The 23,559-nt window shown below is 36.4% G+C and overlaps 1 protein-coding gene across 1 annotated transcript in view; it reads right to left on the reverse strand.

Moving 5' to 3' along the window:
• Positions 1-1,496: 1,496 nt before the first annotated feature.
• LOC137651298 (lysocardiolipin acyltransferase 1-like) overlaps positions 1,497-23,559 on the reverse strand; it is a 22,479-nt gene continuing 416 nt past the window's right edge. Inside the window, exons 2-9 of the mRNA XM_068384566.1 lie at positions 22,917-23,043; positions 18,084-18,288; positions 16,628-16,740; positions 14,959-15,109; positions 13,301-13,418; positions 9,431-9,624; positions 8,139-8,285; positions 1,497-5,107 (exon numbers count right to left, since the gene is read on the reverse strand). Of these exons, the coding sequence (XP_068240667.1) occupies positions 5,061-5,107; positions 8,139-8,285; positions 9,431-9,624; positions 13,301-13,418; positions 14,959-15,109; positions 16,628-16,740; positions 18,084-18,288; positions 22,917-23,030 (1,089 nt within the window). The 5' untranslated portion in view covers positions 23,031-23,043 and the 3' untranslated portion in view covers positions 1,497-5,060. The remainder of the gene's footprint in view (positions 5,108-8,138; positions 8,286-9,430; positions 9,625-13,300; positions 13,419-14,958; positions 15,110-16,627; positions 16,741-18,083; positions 18,289-22,916; positions 23,044-23,559) is intronic.

Consider the following 23,559-nt stretch of genomic DNA (forward strand, 5'->3'; position numbering starts at 1 on the left):
GTTTTAGTTTCCCATCATGGAGCTTTTGATATCTTTTGCGGACAAACTAGGGCTGCCCAAATTGAGATTTGTTGCTCTTCTAAAAGGTTTAAAGGCCGCTCATGAATGCCAGAGGCCAGGGATCAGCAGACTGGGGCTAGAGCCCCGCACAAACTCCTTAGTTCCTTTGGTCGCTGCAACCTCACTTTCCTTGTGAACTAAGGATGGGGTGTTTAGGGTAGACTATAGGACTATCTGCTGAGTCATCGGCAACCATTGCCTGGCCCTCCATGGTCCTAGCTTGGGTGGAGAGGGGGGCTTGGGCACTGATCATATATATATATGGTCAGTCTCTATGGCATTATCCTGCTTGATAGGGTAATGTCAGTGTCCCTTGCCTCTGCCATTCATGAGCGGCGTGTGAAGCTTCAAGGAAACATATATGATAACTGGGTTTAAAGAAAATTAATCAACAAACCAGTATAATAACTCAATGCATTATCCATCCATATACCAAGGCACTTCCCCCAATTTTGGGGGGTAGCCGACATCAACAAGAAACAAAACAAAAAAGGGGACCTCTACTCTCTACGTTCCTCCCAGCCTGACAAGGGACTCAGCCGAGTTCAGCTGGTACTGCTAGGGTGCCACAGCCCAACCTCCCACATTTTCCACCACAGATGAAGCTTCATACTGCTGAGTCCCCTACTGCTGCTACCTCCGCGGTCATCTAAGGCACCGGAGGAAGCATGCATTATAAGGGAAATTAAAAACGTCATTTCTTTAAATATGAGTTTATACATGTAAAATACTTGTATAAGCATCTGGTATATGAAATATTTCTAATACTATATCAATAAATAATCAATTTTTCCGCCCTTCAAAGAAAAGGCATGTCCATAAAAGTACTATTTAATATATACAGTAAAGTATGTTGGTTAAATCTAATGCAGTTATACTGTCAAAGCTTATGTTTTTTAAACACATTTTAATACTAGAACGTCTTAAGAATTTAGCTGACAGACACTGACAGCTATGTACAGGTTTGTGTCATTTGATAAGATATATTTTCAGACACTTATTATTGTTTTTAGCATTAAAATTCATCAGAATTTGCTCTCAATTTTCAGGGAAGAAATTTTAAAAATCATCATCAGCTGAATGAATCTATTACAAGTTTATAAAATTTTTAAAATTCATCAAAATTTGCTCTCAATTTTCAGGGAATAAATTATAAAAATCATCATCAGCTGAATGAATCTATTACAAGTTTATAAAATTTATAACAAAAATTCATATGCGATACAATTTGCTTGTTATTGAGAATAAAATCAAAATCGAACACTTAATTTTGAGTAACTTACCTGGACATCCATAAAAAATTCCTGTACCACTTAGATTATCAGATTGCTAATTATTTTTTTAGATATGAAGCCAATAACAAATAAATTAAATAAATGGATGTCTATAGAATGTGGACACCGTTGGGCAAGACATAATTTCACACAAACGTAGAATTAAACAAAATAACAATGTGGTTCATGAAGTTGATTACATCAAGAGAGACATTACAAAAGTTTGCAAGATAAAGACGTCTGAAAGCTACTATTTGGATTTCATATCATACTGATTGCGGTCAATTTATCATACTTTTGACATTCATAGTAGAAACATAATGCAAAATTAATGAAAGGCAATTTTTAAACTGCTTAAAACTATCTACGCTGTACAAAGTCTGCTTCTGGAAATTTTGCCAACTCAAGTGTCATAAAATTCTGTCGAGCACCGTTTAGCAAAACCATACGTTAGTTTGGCATTACTGTGTGTGTATTTTGCCATGTTCATCCTATCGAGACATCTCGTATCTATTTATATTTGTGGAAATAGCATCGTAAGACCTTCGGTTGAAACAGGACAAGTATTGACTACAATTCCAAAATGTTTTGCTCCGTTTATGACAAGTATAATACCAAACTTCTGTCTTTTCCTTTCATGTTTGTGACAAGTATGATATTGAACTTCTTACTCTTTATGTTAGGATTTTATGTCATTTCATTACTTTTCATTATAACCTCAAGCAACTTTACTTCCAATACGGATTCCAGGCAAGAATTTCCATCACAAAATGTCTTCTATTTTGCACCAGGGGCTAAACATTACATTAACAAAATAATCAGCGATTAACCCTTTCACCCCCAATGGACGTACAGGTACGTCCTTGCAAAACACTGTTATTTACATGTTTTTGCATATTTATGATAACTTTATGAGAAACTTCAGGCATTTTCCAAAAGAATGAGACCAACCTGACCTCTCTATGACAAAAATTAAGGCTGGTAGAGCAATTTATAAAAAAGATATAGCAAAATGTTGAAAGTTCAACATAGTTCGGGGGTAAAAGGGTTAATTATACAGAGGATAGTTGTATCAAATGCCTAACTACTTCATTCAAGAATTCCACTGACATTTTTGGCACGTCTTGTGAATCGTACGACAAAATATCTCTCGGAAAGGCACTCGTTTTATACCCAGAGGTTACGTAAAGCACTATCCACGTCTGTTAACGAGTCGTCAAAAGGCTGGCCATTTACTCATCTGATGACCCTTTTAGCACTATCTTTTTCCGATACTTCTAAAGGGATTTTGACGAAGGAAAAATCTATTTCTGGGTCGATCTGTGACGGCCTGATCGCGCGAGGGTTGTAACCTCTGCATTCCATGCTTTTATCTTTCTCTAGTATATTTGGAAGATTTATATTAGAAAAGTGTAAAGAAGGACCTTTTTCACCGGGCGTCACAGGTCTCTCCCCAGAAATAGATTTTTCCTTCGTCAAAATCCCTTTTCTGGGCGAGGAACCTGTGTCGCCCAGTGAAATGCTCCTCTAGCACCATTTCTAAGGTATAACTACTGCTGAATATACCAGAGAAAAAGAGATGCATGGAATGCCAGGAATAAACCCAGCTCGCTCACTCTTTAAGTGTCGGTATAGATAACTGGGGCGTGATAGAGCCACGACCATAGGTCCCTCTCCAATTAGACCTCTCCTTCATCAACATCCCCTGGAACAACGAGGTGCCGTCCTACACCTTCATTGTTTATTTCGATTACAGAATATTAAGATTAAACTGTGAGAAATCGAATGCATTAGGATTTGTTGTTTCTCAACAAACATAAGTGGGTAGTGAGAAAATTGCTTGACCCTTTTACCCCCAATGGACGTACTGATACGTTTCACAAAACTCATCCCTTTACCCCCATGGATGTACCGGTACGTTCTTGCAAAAAACTGCTATTTATATTTTTTTTGTATATTTTTTATAACTTTATGAGAAACTTCAGGCATTTTCCAAAATAATGAGACCAACCTGACCTCTCTATGATGAAAATTAAGGCTGTTAGAGCAATTTAAAAAAAATATATTGCAAAATGTGTTTGAAAAAAAAACGCCTGGGGGTTAAGGGTTGGAAAGTTCCAAATAGCGTTGGGGGTAAAAGGGAGATTAAAATATCCTTTTTTTAGAAATTATTGTTTCAGGGTAAAATTATTAATTTTTAAAGTACATATTGAATAAGCTGATGATGTTGACATACTGTTCTGTGGAATTTTAAGTTTTTTTAATGTGTGCCATAGGAATATACTGGTACATTAAATAGTGTAGGCTACTTAAAATATTAAAGGAATGTCTTCAGGAAAGAGATTTTATGTTCGCTATATATGTTAAATAATGTACATGGGGATACATTTTATTTTCACTAGATAAAGCTTTTATGAGCACTCAAAGAAAGTTACACACAGATAAAAACACCGTCCTTTAACTTCATGTCGTACATAATGTACATCTCCCCAGTAGTAATATACAGTGAACCCTCGTTTATCGCGGTAGATAGGTTCCAGACCCGGCCGCGATAGGTGAAAATCCGCGAAGTAGTGACACCATATTTACCTATTTATTTAACATGTATATTCAGACTTTTAAAACCTTCCCTTGTACGTAGTACTGTTAACAAACTACCCTTTAATGTACAGAACACTTAATGCATGTACTACAGTACCCTAAACTAAAACAGGCACAAATATTAAAGGCGATTTTATATCATGCGTTTCCTAAACACGCCAAAAAGCACGATAAAAAATGGCAACTAATAATTTGTTTACGTTTCTCTGATCATAATGAAGAAACAAACGCATTTACTGTACACATTTGTGTATAGGTTAGTTTTTGCATCGATTATATTGATTATTCAGTACAGTATGTTGATTTTGTTTTTACCAATATGTATATACATATGGGTTATGAAAAAAATCCGCGAAGTGGTGAATCCGCGATGGTCGAACCGCGAAGTAGCGAGGGTTCACTGTATCTTTGTTACTGGTCTGCATTTTATTCAATGCAGATGCTGGTGCTACAGGGTCTCATTCCTCAGCACCAGGTTATATAGCTCAAATTCATAAATGTAATCCAACCAACGTAAATACAGCAACAGGTGACCCTCAATTCTTTGTATTCATCATCATCTCCTCCTGCGCCTATTGACGCAAAGGGTCTCGGTATAGGCTTTCTCAAATCATTCACTTTACCGGATGAAACTCTCCTTGTATTAGTTGAAGCATGATAACTCTCAAATATCGTACAAAGGGTTCAACATAAATTTACGAACACAGAATAAATAGTGTACTATTGTGTACTTGATGTTTGTTTTTATTTTGTTAATTATTACTTCTTTTTTTCTTTTGGTTTTCATTGCTTGAAATTCTGTTTCATTGAAGCTTGCTAGACTTTTTTATTTTATATTTGAGTGCAAGCAAATTGCCAAGAGGAAATTCTACACTATGATTGAAGATACTAATGGCTTTAAGGTGTTCCCATTTCATCAAACTAGAAATTAGCAGGTAATTGAAGGCAACATTATTTTCCTTGATGTCCAGTAGAGGATTCTTGTAGCAGTATACATTGCTTGCTCGCAGGGCAGTAGTTAGCATTTACTCGTGAAGCTTGCATTGAGAATTGATCTTGGAAATTTATCAGAATTGTTAATGCTAGTTTCCACTGTGACTTTTCATGGCTATGATCATTCCTCCGTTAGTTTTCTCGTTCTTGTTCGAGTGGGGACGACGTCTTCTCGCTTACTGAGTTAGAGAAAAGAGAGAACGTTAGATATGACAGAAAGCAGGATGGAGAATTCCCCAATGTTATTTCCAAGACCACTAAATGCATGCCTTGGTTTGTTTACAAACATGTTTCTAGCAGTGAAATTAAATACTGTACAGGTATTTACAGTTCTTCAAAGAGAATGTTATTGTTCCTAAAGGCCTTTAGTCTCTTATTAGTTTGTACTTGGTACAGTGCAAACTCCCAGTAAATAGTAAAACCATCTCATATAGATGAATTAAAATACAGTAATGTATTAAAATACAGTAATGTTATACGTGTAAACATTAATCTAATAGCCATCTAGCACTTTTATGAGTTTGTTTTTTATTAAAGGCATACCTGCTTTGTTTTTTGGTGAATGTATCAACAACAAAAATGGTAGGACAGGGTACCGCATTGATTGTTCTACACAGAAACATGTCATTAAAGAAATGATTGCCTGCTACGTCAATACTAAAGACTACTAAAGACTACATCGATGTCTGATTGTTTGAACCCAAATTCCTATCGACAATTAACTGTGATGCAATGCCCAGTACCCAAGACCTATTTTTGATTCCCGTTATCCTAAGAGCACGTAACGGTCTTCCTTTTCCTCATCATTGCTGCCATTATTTTGGATACTGTATTGCTTTTTACAATGCACTGTTACCCAAGTTTCATTGACTAATATTGCTCTTTATGTTTGTTGATATATCAATTTTTTCCTACATACATACATATACCAAGGCACTTCCCCCAATTTTGGGGGGTAGCCGACATCAACAAAGAAACAAAAACAAAAAGGGGACCTCTACTCTCTACGTTCCTCCCAGCCTAACAAGGGACTCAATCGAGTTCAGCTGGTACTGCTAGGGTGCCACAGCCCACCCTCCCACATTATCCATCACAGATTTTTCATAATGTTGATAATTGCTTTAATTAAAGATATGAATTTTAACATCTCTTAAAGAATTTCCATGTTGACATTGTGATGTGAGGTTTAATATCGCAGAATAAAACCATACTGTACGCTCATGAATCGGCATTTCCGTGTCAAAATCTCTGCACTGTATGGTATTCGTGCTGTTGCATACCTATTTGTGTCTGTTGAAATCTCATTTAATTTTCTTTATCTCTTTTTACAGCATTTTTCACATATCGTATATTTTTAGATGCATGCTCCAAATTATTTTTTATAGTGATGATACAAATTTTAATATCTCGCAAAGAATTTTTACGTTGAGATTGTGATGTAAAGTTAACTTTACTGTATAAAACCTTACTGTATGTTCGTGAATTGACATTTCTGTACCAAAAGTACCTGTATCTACTGTATAATATACATGTGTTGCATACCTATTTGTGTCTGTTGAAATCTCATTTAATTTTCTTTTTCTATTTTTACAGCATTTTTCACATATCGTATATTTTTAGATGCATGCTCCAAATTATTTTTTATCCGTTGATATCAATTTTAACATCTCGCAAAGAATTTCTACGTTGAGATTGCAATGTAAGGTGAACCTTGCAGAATAAAAATAAAACCTTACTGTACTTTCGTGAATTGACATTTCTGTACCAAAAATACCTGTATCTACTGTATAGTATACATGATGTAGATTTTTGGGCAGGATGTGTTGTACTATACTAGCAGAATTTTTAGCTTTATTTCAGAAGCAGGTCTTCTGAAGTCTATTTAACTTTAAAAAGGACATCTTGGCTTTTCAGGCTTATAATTGAATTTCCTTTTATTCTCTTATACCAAATGATGGCAGCGTAAATGACCTTCGATGTCAGGAGGCCAGAGAACTCAAAATCAATCAATCGTGGTGTTCCATCTGAGATCGTACTCTATATCGGGTCATTTCCATGAAGAAATTACTAAAGAAGTACAGTAAGATTTAAGCGTTGAAAAGACCAACAGGATTTTATCGAGATATTCCTCTTCATTTCATAACCCTTTTACCCCTAAAGGACGTACTGGTACATTTCACAAAAGCCATCCCTTTACCCCCATGGACGTACCGGTACGTCCTTGCAAAAAAATGCTATAAAAATTTTTTTTTCATATTTTTGATAATTTTTTGAGAAAATTCAGGCATTTTCCAAGAGAATGAGACCAACCTGACCTCTCTATGACAGAAATTAAGGCTGTTAGAGCAATTTAAAAAAAATATACTGCAAAATGTGCTGGGAAAAAATAACCCCCTGGGGGTTAAGGGTTGGAAATTTCCAAATAGCCGGGGGGTAAAAGGGTTAATTGTGTTTCTCATTTTCTTTTGGATTAGCGGTGACTGATACAAAATCATTTCATTCGCATGCCGTGTTACTATGGACTAACTGTTGGTCCCACTGGCTGATATATTTCTATTGTCACTAACCCTCAAGTCTTTTCAATGACCTATCCTGGCTAGTACAGTGGTAGCGTGTTCGCCTAGCCTTCGCATGGCAGCAGATCGATCCCAGCCCGGGATTGTGAGTTTAAGCTGTTTACTGGGGGAGATCACTGCTGTGGTTTAGCACCACAGTGGGTGGTTGGGTTTGCCCGGCTGACGTTCTGGTGAGCATCTACTCTGATGAAGCTGGAACTGAGACCAGACACCTTTACCTTTACCTTTACCTTTGAATTAATTAAATTAGGCTTTTTACTTTTCAAACATCACTCATGAATATTTCAAGTGGAAAAAAGATCCTACGGGGATATTCTAAATCTAACAATAAACCATTTTGAAAGGAAATACAGACTTGAATCTTTCGGGAGTACATGAACATCATCTTATACGCTTGAATATTGGAAACCTGTTCCACCTATTACCGAATATTTCTCATTTGTCATCTATGCTTCGTAATTTCACAGGCTTCGGCTATGGAGAACTTTCATCTGATGCTTTTTCTATCACCAATGTATCTTTTGAGATCTGACTGTTAATATATTGCATTGAATATGGCACATGAAATCGTCCGGTTTCACTACAGCGGAAATATCACACACTTGGAACCTCGTTCCGTTTTACGTTCACTCACTTTTTTTATACCGGGTTTGTCTTCTGTACAGCCATACTTCGAAATGTTGAAGGCCATTAGTTCCAAAGGAAATCACCATGAAGAAGACCGTGAAGACTAGACACCAGAGCTGAACGACCCACCAGGTACACAGTAAATAAGCCATACCTAGAAATATAAACGGGAACTTTTGAACTATGAGGACGTACCGTAGAAAAATCCTAGTAACGTAAGGCACATTAATGAATCTATTAACCCTTTTACCCCCAAAGGACGTACTGGTACGTTTCACAAAACTCATCCCTTTACCCCCATGGACATACCGGTACGTCCTTGCAAAAAAATGCTATAAATTTTTTTTTTTTTCATATTTTTGTTAAAAAATTCAGGCTTTTTCCAAGAGAATGAGACCAACCTGACCTCTTTCTGACAAAAATTAAGGCTGTTAGAGCAATTTAAAAAAAATATACTGCAAAATATGCTGGGGAAAAAATAACCCCTTGGGGGTTAAGGGTTGGAAATTTCCAAAGAGCCTGGGGGTAAAAGGGTTAATGAATCTATTAATGTGTACTAATTACTATTTATCTTTCATTAAATAAGTAGTAGGAATCTTTTATATATTATAGATTAAAACCAATGCAGTATGAATTCTAAGACCATGCAATAAAACCTTGATATATAGCACAGTATGTTCTACAATAGGGAATTTTCTTGTCTAATTAATTTTTGTATTACTGACATTTATAAGATGATATTTAACTTTCTTAGTAATTCCTTTTTAAGTTTCTAATAACTTGAAACTGGGCTAAATTTTATTAATAAAATGGCCTGTATATAAAGTGGAGGATCAGCTCATAGTATTATCTTTTCTTCTTCTTTGTCTGCATCTTTTCCCACTTCTATGTGAGGTCGATGTTTCTAGATAGCGTTCTCCATCTACCTCTGTCCCACACTTCATCACTGGTTAATCCCTTTGATCGAAGGTGATCCTTGATACAGTCCATCCACCTTCGCTTTGGTCTCCCTCTCCTTCTCGTTCCCTGTACCTCCATTTCTATCACTCTCCTCCCAATATACTGTTCATCTCTTTTCATGACATGACCATACCACCTCAGTCTATTATTATACTTTGCTAAAAATTTAAAGTGATTTAGATGCTTAATTGAGTTATAAACTAGAGCCAGATTTGGATACCTAATTTTGTCTTACAAGTTTGATTTGGATGCTTACTAAACCAATGAAACTTCTTTAAAAAAAAGATAAGGAATGAAAAAAATACCACATAACATTGACTTTAACTTTCCGTCCCTTACCAAAAGTCAGGGGAAGCCAAAAGAGAACAGAGAGGTAGGAAGCGTTGACCGGAGGGTGGGAAAGATTCGTAGAACTTTCTGGGAAGTGCCCTTGGCTTAACGTGGTCTGCAGGAGCTCGTCTTTCTCGGACCAGACACCGGCCAGCCAAGTCTTTAAACCTTCGTCCGTCGCTGGCAGCGAGCTGACGGGATGCCTGTAATCAGATGTTGGTGATGTTAGAAAGTATAATTAAGGGATTTTGACGAAGGAAAAATCTATTTCTGGGGAGAGACCTGTGACGCCCGGTGAAAAGGGTCCTTTTTTACACTTTTCTAATATAAATCTTCCAAATATACTAGAGAAAGATAAAAGCATGGAAGGCAGAGGTTACAACCCTCGCGCGAACACCTTGTTGGTGTCGTGTATTTAACAAGGGCGTGTGTAAACCACTATTCACAGCCTGTCTTCCATTTAGATAATCCCTTCATCAAAGTGGAGGGCCGTGACAGGCCCTAGAGAATACAGAATTCTGTTTTGGACTGTCATTAATCTGATTATTTACGTTATGATAGAGCTTTGTCCATTACTTGCTTTAAAGTGCAATAAAATTCATTGATTATTTGGCAAAGGAATTAAAATGTCATTCTTTGTGAGATATATTCTAAATGAAAATGTCTTCTTACAGACAAAATGATATCACTTATGATTTAAACTTTTTAATTAACTTCCCTTCCCATTAACCCTTTTACCCCCGGGGTATTTGGAAATTTCCAACCCTTAACCCCCAAGGGGTTATTTTTTTCCCAGCACATTTTGCAGTATATTTTTTTTAAATTGCTCTAAAAGCCTTAATTTTTGTCATAGAGAGGTCAGGTTGGTCTCATTCTCTTGGAAAATGCCTGAATTTTCTCAAAAAATTATCAAAAATATGAAAAAAAATAATTTTTATAGCATTTTTTTGCAAGGACGTACCGGTACGTCCATGGGGGTAAAGGGATGGGTTTTGTGAAACGTACCAGTACGTCCTTTGGGGGTAAAAGGGTTAAAGTGCAATAAAATTCATTGATTATTTGGCAAAGGAATTAAAATGTCATTCTTTGTGAGATATATTCTAAATGAAAATGTCTTCTTACGGACAAAATAATATTACTTATGATTTAAACTTTTTAATTAACTTCCCTTCCCATTAAGGTTATGATAAAAAGATAAAAATAATATTTCTCCCAGCTCCCAGTGGACTTACTGGTCTTGGTACTTGACCTAAATTTTATCACGATCAAAATTAAGATTGATTTAAGCAATATTATAAATGGTAAACTAAAACCAGGAAAAATAGTATTAAATTCTGAAGTTTAATCCTCTTTGAAAATGGCTGGACCAAGCTGATATTCCTTATTCAGGCAACCAACATGATCAGTGGAAATATTAGAATCGCAGATTGCGCAAGTGTGGAAATACCCATGGCAGTGGAAGTCTTAAGATTGAAGAAGTCTGACAGATTTGTCTAATGAGGGCAATCAGAAAGAAGAAGAGAAGATGGAAGATATTATATAAGCGATTGACAGTAGAGAATCCATTAAAGATCATTAGCTTTCTGATCTGGTTGGTTATCGAAAAGAAGCAGGGGAGATGGAAGATAGGAGAGCCAAGTATCTTAACCCTTTTACCCGCAGGGTTTTTGGAAATTTCCAACCCTTAACCCCCAGGGGTTATTTTTTTTCAAGCACATTTTGCAGTATATATTTTTCAAATTGCTCTAACAGTCTTAATTTTCGTCATAGAGAAGTCAGGTTGGTCTCATTCTCTTGGAAAATGCCTGAATTTTCTCAAAAAATTATCAAAAATATGCAAAAAAAATTTTGAATAGCATTTTTTTGCAAGGACGTACCGGTACGTCCATGGGGGTAAAGGGATGAGTTTTGTGGAACATACCAGTACTTCTTTTGGGGGTAAAAGGGTTAAAAAATCTTAGGCTGTGAAGGAGGCCTGGCAATATCTCATATTACAATATTTCATTAACTATTTTGATCTGGTTGCTTATTGGTATACAGTATGAAGAAATGTTAATGAGTTATGACGACCGTCGATGCCTTCATTTCGGCTTGTCCTTACGGTTAGCACCTGTTCTTCACTTCCTCTTTTCTTGATCCCTTCAACTCTAAACTACGTAGGCTATCAGCCTCTGTACGTAGTACATGGCATGGTCTTTGTAAATTACAGCATATACTTTATTTTAAACTTCATTCCATTTTAGCCATTTCTAGTCAAATTTGTGCATAAACCAGCTTGTTGTAGCTCATAAGGTCACTACAAGTGAAATGTTGTTGAGGATAGCAAAGAGCACATAGAAATTATCCAATTTCCAAATTCTTTGGTAAATAATTTCAGTAATGTTTATATGAAATTCATATGCTTGTGTTGTGTCATTTGGGTGATTTACCATTCGTTGAAACTTTATGAAAAGCATTGTACTACTTACGATAAATAACCTTTTCTTAAGTACTTAATTTCTTCTTGCCTCTTGATGTACAACTGAACTTTTTCTTTCATTTTAATCTCGTTTTCTAAAATGAAAACCTTAAATTCATACATCATATCTTTCATTTGATGACAATGTATTTGTTTCATTTCATATGCCATGATTTTTTTTTACAGATTATATGGAAATTGACTTGACGCAATTTCATCTTTAATATAAGGAGAAATGAGAACATTACATAGAGAAATAATTACAGTACTTTGATCTTATATTTGTTTTATAAACATCTTTAACATACAACTTCGTCTTTCATATGATAGGAAAATGTAGTTAACATCATTCTACCGCTACAGTAGTTCTAATTTGATATTGTTAATGCATGATTTTCTTTCATTATCTATCCTTATTATTAAACAATTTTTTTTCTTAATTTTGATGTAAATATATGCCCATGCCTCATTCTGTCTTACCCATAGGCTCGCTTCACACGAACAGATTAATACATCATTCTACCGCTAGTTCTAATTTGATATTGTTAATGCATGATTTTCTTTCATTCTATCCCTATCATTAGACAATTTTTTTTTTAATTTTGATGTAAATATATACCCATGCCTCATTCTGTCTTACCTTTAGGCTCGCTTCACACGAACAGATTAATACATCATTCTACCGCTAGTTCTAATTTGATATTGTTAATGCATAATTTTCTTTCATTATCTATCCTTATTATTAAACAATTTTTTTTCTTAATTTTGATGTAAATATATACCCATGCCTCATTCTGTCTTACCCTTAGGCTCACTTCACACGAACAGATTAATACCGCGCAGTTTAAAAATCAATTAAGCCCTTCACACGCTACCCGCTCGGAATAATTTCCGAGTGATAGTCATTTACTAACCGCAAACACTGCTAATCTACGTGGCTCCAGTGTAGCGGTTTATGGAAACTACGAGACCGCTCGGGGAAAATCCTCTTGTTTGAAGACATACCTCCCAACGAGTGGAACACAATTTCCATACGGAAAAAATCCGCTCATGTGAAGCGAGCCTTAGATGTGGGAATGTATTCAACTAATAACAATGTTAACCCTTTTACCCCCAAAGGACGTACTGGTACGTTTCACAAAACCCATCCCTTTACCCCCTTGGACGTACCGGTACGTCCTTGCAAAAAAATGCTATAAAAATTATTTTTTTCATATTTTTGATAATTTTTTGAGAAAATTCAGGCATTTTCCAAGAGAATGAGACCAACCTGACCTCTCTATGACAAAAATTAAGGCTGTTAGAGCAATTTAAAAAAAAATATACTGCAAAATATGCTGGGAAAAAAATAACCCCCTGGGGGTTAAGAGTTGGAAATTTCCAATTAGCCTGGGGGTAAAAGGGTTAAAATGTTCCATTACCTTTTAATGTGAAAGTGTACTTCCTCAGGCATTTTTCCCCTCAGGACGTCGAGCTCCGTCAGAGGTAGCGTGTGGGGGTAAGCCACTGTGATGTCGTAAACAGCATCTAGTTGATTGCCTGGCGGAAGTTGAATATAGATATTTTAAGTAAATAGGTATGTGTAATTTATAAAGCAGTCCCTGTCTCTTTCATAATTTATTTGCTGAATTGGGGTGGAACCTTACGTATAGTATTATTTTCACAATATACTTTATATGTGTGTGTGTGTGTGTATGTATGTATTTGACAGTCCCTGTCTCTTTCATAATTTATTTGCTGAATTGGGGTGGAACCTTACGTATAGTATTATTCCCACAATATACTTTATATGTGTGTGTGTATGTATTTGACAGTCCCTGTCTCTTTCATAATTTATTTGCTGAATCGTGGTGGAACCTTACGTATAGTATTATTCCCACAATATACTTTATATGTGTGTGTGTGTATGTATTTGACAGTCCCTGTCTCTTTCATAATTTATTTGCTGAATCGTGGTGGAACCTTACGTATAGTATTATTCCCACAATATACTTTATATGTGTGTGTGTGTATGTATTTGACAGTCCCTGTCTCTTTCATAATTTATTTGCTGAATTGGGGTGGAACCTTACGTATAGTATTATTCCCACAATATACTTTATATGTGTGTGTGTGTATGTATTTGAAGAAAACTCTACAAAAAATTTTGTTCGTATATGAAGGGGCATTTTTCCCATCACTTATCTTTTACTTTATTTATTAGATACCCGGTAATGCCGCAGGTACAACTGTATTTAAAAGATCTGTTAATGAAACTCTAAACACGTGTTGAATGGGCTATAGCTAGTCGTGCAAAAATACTTGCGTAATTAGTTATGTACATTTGTGGTGGGGGATGTATCAAGGGATTTTGACGAAGGAAAAATCTATTTCTGGGCGAGAGACCTGTGCCGCCCAGTGAAATGCTCCTTTAGCATCAGTTCTAAGGTATATAACTGCTATGTATTACCAGAGAAAAAAGTTGCATAGGAATGCCAGGGTTGAACCCAGCTCGCTCACCTAAATAGGTGTCGGTATATAACTGGGGCGTGTAAAACCACAACCAGAGGTCTCGTGCCGTTTAGATATCTCCTCTTCAATATCCCCGTTACAGCAAGGTGCCGCTCTACACCCATCACTGAATGCTACTACCATGTGTATTATTTACAACTTATGAAATGGAATTCAGCTATTGAGAGATTTAATCGTAATCTATAGGTCTATGTATTCAAAACATAACGGACATCTCTTCCTATTGCATGGTAGGATCTAAAATCGTTCATAATGAACACTAAAAATCAGAGACCTTATCCCGTTAATTTTATGAATTCAAAGGAATTTAGCTAAATGATTTAAACTCATTTATATTGATATTTTTGTTCGTGACAGAAAACTCTCGTCTCATTACTTTTAATTATCCTTGTTACCTTGCGTTGGTAGAATCACCATACCTAAGGTTCTCAAGTTGAAAATTAACTGCGTGCCATAACTTTTTCCAAACTATTTTATGACTTACACGTGGTTAAGAAAATACTGGGATTTCAATCCTCACCATTTCTCATCTTGATGGTTAAGAAAATACTTTGATTTCAATCCTCACCATTTCTCATCTTGTTAACAAGATAAGTGAAACCAGTTGTGCGGGGATGGAGAACGTTCGTTAGGAAAGGTAGACCCGCTTTCACGGCGAATTCGTCGCTCTTCTTCTTCGTTTCTTTCGTTAGATTTGTGCCCTCTGGGAAGAGCAGAATCTGAAATGAGGAATGAAAGGTTTAAAGGTCGCTCATGGCTCCTCTTCTTCGTTTCTTTCGTTAGATTTGTGCCCTCTGGGAAGAGCAGAATCTGAAATGAGGAATGAAAGGTTTAAAGGTCGCTCATGGCTCTTCTTCTTTTTTTTTGTTAGATTTGTGCCCTCTGGGAAGAGCAGAATCTGAAATGAGGAATGAAAGGTTTAAAGGTCGCTCATGAATGGCAGAGGCAAGGGACAGAACAGTGACCTAGAGACACTATATATGCAGAATCTGAAATGAGGAATGAAAGGTTTAAGGTCGCTCATGAATGGCAGAGGCAAGGGATAGAACAGTGTCCTAGAGACTGACTATATATACATAAGGTCAGTGCCTAAGCCCCCTCTCCATCAGGTTAGGATCAGGCAGGTAGACCTATAGGCTTCCCCAATCCCCCAATCTCTATCTCACAACAATATGAGGCTGTAGATACTACAAGAAACTATCGAGCTTGCGCGGGTCTTGAATTCCCGTCCAGCAGATTGCCAGGCAGGATGTTTCTAACAGGCTACCACAAATAAGTCAATTATCCCTTTTACCCCCAATGGACGTACTGGTACGTTTCACAAAACCCATCCCTTTACCCCCATGGACGTACCGGTACGTCCTTGCAAAAAAAATGCTATAAAATTTTTTTTTCATATTTTTTATAACTTTTTGAGAAAATTCAGGCATTTTCCAAGAGAATGAGACCAACCTGACCTCTCTATGAGAAAAATGAAGGCTGTTAGAGCAATTTAAAAAAAATATATTGCAAAATGTGCTGGGGAAAAAAATAACCCCCTGGGGGTTAAGGGTTGGAAATTTCCAAAGAACCTGGTGGTAAAAGGGTTAAGGGTGAAGAAAAAATAGGTTATTGGGAGGGATTGTAAATATACATATGGTGAATATTCCCATAGGGATTGTATGGTTCATGCATGCATTTTGTCAATGGATTATGTTCCTAATAGACGTAATGGCTGTATCTGAAATAAGTATTTTTTTTTAGTGAGCAAATATCCGTGATTATAACGTACTGTATGCATGAAATCAAAACTGGTATTCTACGCCTTTGAAAGAATGAATGTCAGTACTGGAAATGCATGCTTGGATTCCAAAAGGGATTGTATGCCTTGAATGATTAAATTTCACTACTTGATATGCATGCTTGGAATCCAATTTAAGGGATTGTATACCTTGGAAGAATACTTTGAATGTATTCTTGAAATCAAAAGGGGATTGTATGCCTTGAAAGAATAAATGTCAATACTTGAAATGTATGCTTGGAATCCAAAGGGGATTGTATGCCTTGAAAGAAAGAATGTCAGTACTGTATTTAAATTGTATGCTTGGAATTCAAACGGTATTGTATGCCTTGGAAGAATACTTTGAATGTATGCTTGGAATCCAAAGGAGATTGTATGCCTTGAAAGAATAAATTTCAGTACTTGAAATGTATGCTTGGAATCCAAAAGGGACTGTATGCCTTTAAAGAATATCTACCTGGAATGTATGATTGATGTCCCTGTAATAATCCAGGATATTTGACATGAGTCTCTGGTCTTCTTCCCAGCGACGGTGGATGTACAAGTAACAGCTCATTTGCATAATCCAACCTGAAAAGAAATATAGCCACATGTAGAAATACTTACATACATACATATACCAAGGCACTCCCCCCAATTTTGGGGGGTAGCCGACATCAACAAATGAAACAAAACAAAAAAGGGGACCTCTACTCTCTACGTTCCTCCAGCCTAACAAGGGACTCAACCGAGTTCAGCTGGTACTGCTAGGGTGCCACAGCCCACCCTCCCACGTTATCCACCACAGATGAAGCTTCATAATGCTGAATCCTCTACTGCTGCTACCTCCGCGGTCATCTAAGGCATCGGAGGAAGCAGCAGGGCCTACCGGAACTGCGTCACAATTGCTCGCCATTTATTCCTATTTCTAGCACGCTCTCTTAAATAATAATGAAAGAGAAAGACAGTTCTTGTACAGTTTTCTATAGACTGTTAGAACTAGAATACATAATTATGACTTGCAGATTACTAATGATTTCTTGCTAGAATAGGTTGGACTTAATATCAGGTTGGGGTCTTGACTTTAGAAAATTATATTTGTAAAAAAAAAATTCTCATTCTCTTTGCCATTAGAATAAATATGAACTGGCCTTATGCTAGGCATGCAATCATGCTCATTGAAGAACCTACTTATAGAAATTATAATTTCTTAGTATTTTTTTAGATTAGCTAATTATTCTCCAACAGTCTCTTGCTTCCACATACCAACGTATTAAAAAAATCTTCTAAATAACCATTTAGCAAAGGCTCTTGCCTCAACTTAGCTACAAGTATATAAGCAGTAAATATGAATATTTTTATTAGATTAAATAGGACTTGCATCAATAATTGGACTTTTCTTTACTGAGAAGTCCCCAGGATACCTCTAAGACAAACCTAAGAACCTTTATTGAGAAGTCCCTTGGAAAAGTCATAAAAACATAAAAAACTAAACCAAGTTTTGAATAAGACTTGCATCAACAAGGGGACTTTTCTTTACTGAGAAGATTCCAGACCTCTAAGACAAACCTAAGAACCTTTACTGAGAGGATTCCAGACTTCTAAGACAAACCTAAGAACCTTTACTGAGAAGATTCCAGACCTCTTAAGACAAACCTAAGAACCTTTACTGAGAGGATTCCAGACCTCTAAGACAAACCCAAGAACCTTTACTGAGAGGATTCCAGACTCTAAGACAAACCTAAGAACCTTTACTGAGAAGATTCCAGACCTCTAAGACAAACCTAAGAACCTTTTATGAGAAGTTTCCAGACCTCTAAGACAAACCTAAGAACCTTTACTGAGAAGATTCCAGACCTCTAAGACAAACCTAAGAACCTTTACTGAGAAGTCCCCTGGAAAAGTAAAAAACAAAAACCTAAAATATTACTAACCAAGTCCTGGAAACTTCCGAATGCCAGATTTTAGAACGATCTTGCAGTTATGGGCTGGCGGGGACGAGGCGTGAGCCAGGGCGCCCCAGAAGAAATTCCAGTCCAGGCGGTTTCGATGGTTCAGGAGGAGGAGGGATCTCTCCCCAGGTCGTATCACGTCTCCTGACATGAAGAATCTTACGCCGTAGAGCACCTCCATCAGTGCCTGAAGGTGGAATGTTGAAGGACATGAAAAAAAAGTTCCTGGTTAATTTCATGAAGCAAATATTTCGTTAATGTACTAATGCATCGTAAATCTCGTGTAGTTGTACATACTAGAAACATAAGTATACGTACATACCAGAAACATAAGTATGCATACATATTATGCATACATATTAGAAACAAGTATACATACATACTAGAAACATAAGTTTACATACATACTAGAAACATAAGTATACGTACATACTAGAAACAATTATACGTACATACTAGAAACATAAGTGTACATACGCACTAGAAACACAAGTACAGTACAGTATACATACATACATACAAACATCACTATATGTATATCTATTTATCTATATACAGTGTACATTTTCATAGTGCTATTGCACTTTATTGTTGAATGGCCTGACAGGTCCAAACACTGGGTAATTTAACCCAAATTTTAAAAAAATAACTTTTGTCCAATCTGCACAATTTTTCATAGTTTAAGTAACATTAACTCTATAAAAATACACATTAAAATACAATTACATTAAATGCTTCAATCATGGTATTAAATCTCAGTCTAGCAACCTGCTGGACTGGGATTCAAGACTTGATAGTTTCTCGTAGTGCGCAACCTCATCGTCCTTGTGAGCTAAGGATTGGGGCTTTTGGTGGAGACTATAGATCTACCCGCTAAATCATCAACAGCCATGGCCTGGCTCTCGCTGGTCCTATCTTGAGTGGAGGGGGGTCGCTCGAGTGCTGATTATATGTACATGTGGTCAGTCTCCGGGGCATTATCCTGGGCTATTGTCACTGTCCCTTGCCGCTACCATACACGAGCAACCTATAAACTATAGTCCATTTCTTTTAGCGATGCATATTTGCACCGACTCGCGGCGGTGCCCTTTTAGCTCGGAAAAGTTTCCTGATCGCTGATTGGTTATAATTGTCTTGTCCAACCAATCAGCGATCCGGAAACTTTTCCAAGCTAAAAGGGCACCGCTGCGAGTCGGTGCAAATATGCGTCGCTAAAAGAAATGGACTATAGTTCCCCTCATAATTATACTTCAAAGTGAGTCACTATATTATTTTTCTTATTCAACGCTTCCAATTCTCCCTTGACATTTCTGGCCACTTGAAGGTCTCAAGAACTTAAGTGTTGGGGATAGAACTTTTTTATTTTCTTTTTTCCTTTTTTTATCTTCTTTGATGTTTACCGTTTTTACGTAATATCATCTTTCATCTTGTACTTCTTTCCTTCATTATAACTATTATAGTTTTTTCATATCATAATTTTTATTTTTAAATTGTTACTTTAATTATAATTAATACTTTGATAGCTATATCTTCTTTGATGTTCATTATTTTTACGTAATATCAACTTTCATCTTGTACATCTTTCCTTCATTATTACTATTATAATTTTTTTCATATCATGATTTTTATTTTTAAATTGTTACTTTAATTATAATTACTACTTTGATAGCTATCAACTTTTTAATATAAATTTCTTTATATAAGAATTTTGATACAGTGTGGCACTTTCTTAAAGTTATTATATATAAGTGTGTATATATATATATATATATATATATATATATATATATATATATATATATATATATATATATATATGTGTGTGTGTGTGTGTGTGTGTGTATGCTGTATGTAGGTGTGCATATATATATATATATATATATACTGTATATACAGCATACATATATACATATAGCTAGAATTACAAAAGACAACATTAATCCTACCTTATCCAAAGGAAAGGATAAGAAAACGTCCGTTCAGTTCGAGATATCTCATTTGCATGTAGATACGCTTAGTTGCTTATATTAGCATAATACCGTGCTCAGATGGAGGGGACAAATTACACAAGGAAAGTAGGTAGTACTTGTTCGTCTTCATCCTTAACTAATCCGAACATTTTTGCTCTGCGGTGATTGGATGGCTTGTGGGATGGTAGCCCTTCTCTGATTGGTTGGTTGGGGGAATGATAGTCCTTCTCTGATTGGTTGGTTGTGGGAATGGTAGCCCTTCTCTGATTGGTTGATTGGGGGAAATGATAGTCCTTCTCTGATTGGTTGGCTTTTGGGATGGTAGCCCTTCTCTGATTGGTTGATTGGGGGAATGATAGTCCTCTGATTGGTTGATAGGGTTAATGATAGTCCTTCTCTGATTGGTTGGGTTAATGATAGTCCTTCTCTGATTGGTTGGTTGTGGGAATGGTAGCCCTTCTCTGATTGGTTAGCTGTGGGAATGATAGTCTTTTGCTGATTGGTTTGCTGGGAGAATGATAGTCCTTCTCTGATTGGTTGGTTGTGGGAGGGTAGCGCTTCTCTGATTGGTTGGGTTAATGATAGTCCTTCTCTGATTGGTTGGGTGATGCTAGTCCTTCTCTGATTGGCTGGTTGTCAAACGCATGCGCATACGAATTCATCCAAAGATGTAAAATATATATTCTCGGATGAGACTGATTGCGGATAATTTCCAAATTGACGGATGCAAAGATACGGATATGTATAATACGGAGGAATACAAAAAAACTAGGTCAAGGGTAAATAAAGTGGGGCATACCCTCTTGCTATATACTGTATTTTGTAACCTAATTATTACTATTATTAATATTTCTTACTTCAGTTCGAATCCCACCAACGTACATATTAGTTTCTTCGGTTTTTTTTTCAGTTCGGTTATAGACTTGTAGTGGTTTTCAATAAAAAAGGGTGAGGAAGTCGAAAAATAAAAAGGTCTACGTAACTATTAAGTGTGCATATACTTTATGTATGTGTATATATATATATATATATATATATATATATATATATATATATATATATATAATATATATATATATATGTATATATATAAATATATATATATATATATATATACTGGTGTATATACCAGTATATATATATATGATTATATATATATGATTATATATACACGTATATATATATATATATATATATATATATATATATATATATATATATATATATTTATATATATATATATATATACGTATATATGTATATATATATATATATATATATATATATATATATATATATATATATATATATATATATATATATATGCAAAAGGCTTTTCAATATATTCTACAGAAATACTGACTATTTCATTAATTTGTATGCCAGAATAGACCCAGACCATCTCTATCTGGCCCATTAATCAGGTCGAACAACCATCTTGGCAGAATATTCATGCGCAAATGAAATGGAATTACATTTCCCTCGTGTTCGCTTCTCTTTGTAAATCAGGGAGATAAGCGTCTCCATTGAGGTCAGCATCCGCTGCGAGATCAGAATCCACTGTGAGATGAGCGTCTGTTGTCAGATAAGCCTATGTTGTTAGATCAGCATTAGCTGTGAGATCAGCAAATCCATTGACATCAGCATCCACTGCGAGATCAGAATCCACTGCGAGATGAGCGTCTGTTGTCAGATAAGCCTATGTTGCTAGATCAGTATTAGCTGTGAGATCAGCAAATCCATTGATATCAGCATCCACTGTAAGATCAACCTCTGTGCTAGATCAGCATCAGCTGTGAGATCAGCAAATCCATTGATATCAGCATCCACTGCAAGGTCAACCTCGGCGCTAGATCAGCATCAGCCATGAGATCAGCAAATGCATTGACATCAGCATCCACTGCGAGATCAGCCTCGGTGCTAGATTAGCATTAGCTGTGAGATCAGAAAATCCATTGACATCAGCATCCACTGCGAGATCAGCCTCGGTGTTAGATCAGCATCAGCTGCGAGATCAGCATATCCACCGATATCAACAGTTCCTGTGAGATCAGCATCAGCTGTGAGATCAACATCAGCTGCTAGATCAGAATCCACGTGGAGATGGGCTTCTGTAGTGAGATCTGCATCTACTGTGAGATCAGGATCTGCTGCGAGATTGCTGTGAGTTCCACATCTGCTGCGAGAGCAGCATTTGCTGCTAGAACAGTATCAACTGCTAGATCAGCATCTGCTGTGAGATCAGCATCTGCTGCTAGAACAAAATCTGCTACGAGATCAGCATCTGCTGCGAGATCAGCATCTGCTGCGAGATCAACATCCACTGCAAGATCAGCAGTTGCTGTGAGATCAGTATCTACTGCTAGATCAGCATCTCCATTGAGATCAGCATCTGCTATGAGATCAGCATCTGCTGCGAGATCAGCATCTGCTGCGAGATCAGCATCAGCTACGAGATCAACATCCACTGCAAGATCAGCAGTTGCTGTGAGATCAGTATCTACTGCTAGATCAGCATCTCCATTGAGATCAGCATCTGCTATGAGATCAGCATATGCTGTGAGATCAACAGTTGCTGTGAAATCAGCATTTGCCGCTAGATCAGTATCAGCTGTGAGATCAGCATTGTTGTGAGATCAGCATTAGCTTGTCATTGATATTAGCCAGATTATTTGATAAAGTGTGACTAATATTTGACAATTGCAAACCAGATAAGTTAGGCCCTCATTCCTCGCCGTAGTAAAATCATACAATGACTATTCCAGTGATTCTCTCTCTCTCTCTCTCTCTCTCTCTCTCTCTCTCTCTCTCTCTCTCTCTCTCTCTCTCTCTCTCTCTCTCTTACCACAGCAAAGCTCTCCCACATGGTGAAGATGACCTCTGTTGCCCTTCTGTAGACCTTCCTGTTGATAAGTAAAAGTGGCAGGATGGGGCAGTATAGGGAGTAGAAGCCCATCATGATAGATCCGTACCTGAAGAGGAAAAAAAGATAACTTAGGGAAATTTCATTAGGGAAAGAGGAATAAGGAAGGTACCCTATAGGAAACATTAATAAGGAAGGTACTCTTTAGAATATAGTAAGGAAGACACTTTGAAAATCATAAAAAGAAGGCACTCATATGCTTTAGAAACAGTAATAAGGAAGACGCACCTTAGAAAACAGTAATGAAAAGGCACCCTTTATTCGATGCCATAAGAACCAAGACGGAAAATGTAACCAAAAAATGTATCATCCATATATTAATACGATAGCGTGTGTGTTATTTGTTTTGTGTCATGCTTTAAAGAAAACGGAAATAATTTCATGTGATACTCTAATAAATTCACGCTTTAAAGAAAACGGAATTAATTTCATGGTATACTCTTACAAATTCACATTAGACTTTGATATCTTAACCAAAGCACATCTTTTATAGTTTTCCCAATTTTGTCTTTAGCACCTGACTTTTTTTTTAAATATTAGGCAAAAGATTGAGTTCTATCAATTT

Source organism: Palaemon carinicauda, chromosome 12, assembly GCF_036898095.1.
Source record: "Palaemon carinicauda isolate YSFRI2023 chromosome 12, ASM3689809v2, whole genome shotgun sequence".
Classification (NCBI taxonomy): domain Eukaryota; kingdom Metazoa; phylum Arthropoda; class Malacostraca; order Decapoda; family Palaemonidae; genus Palaemon; species Palaemon carinicauda.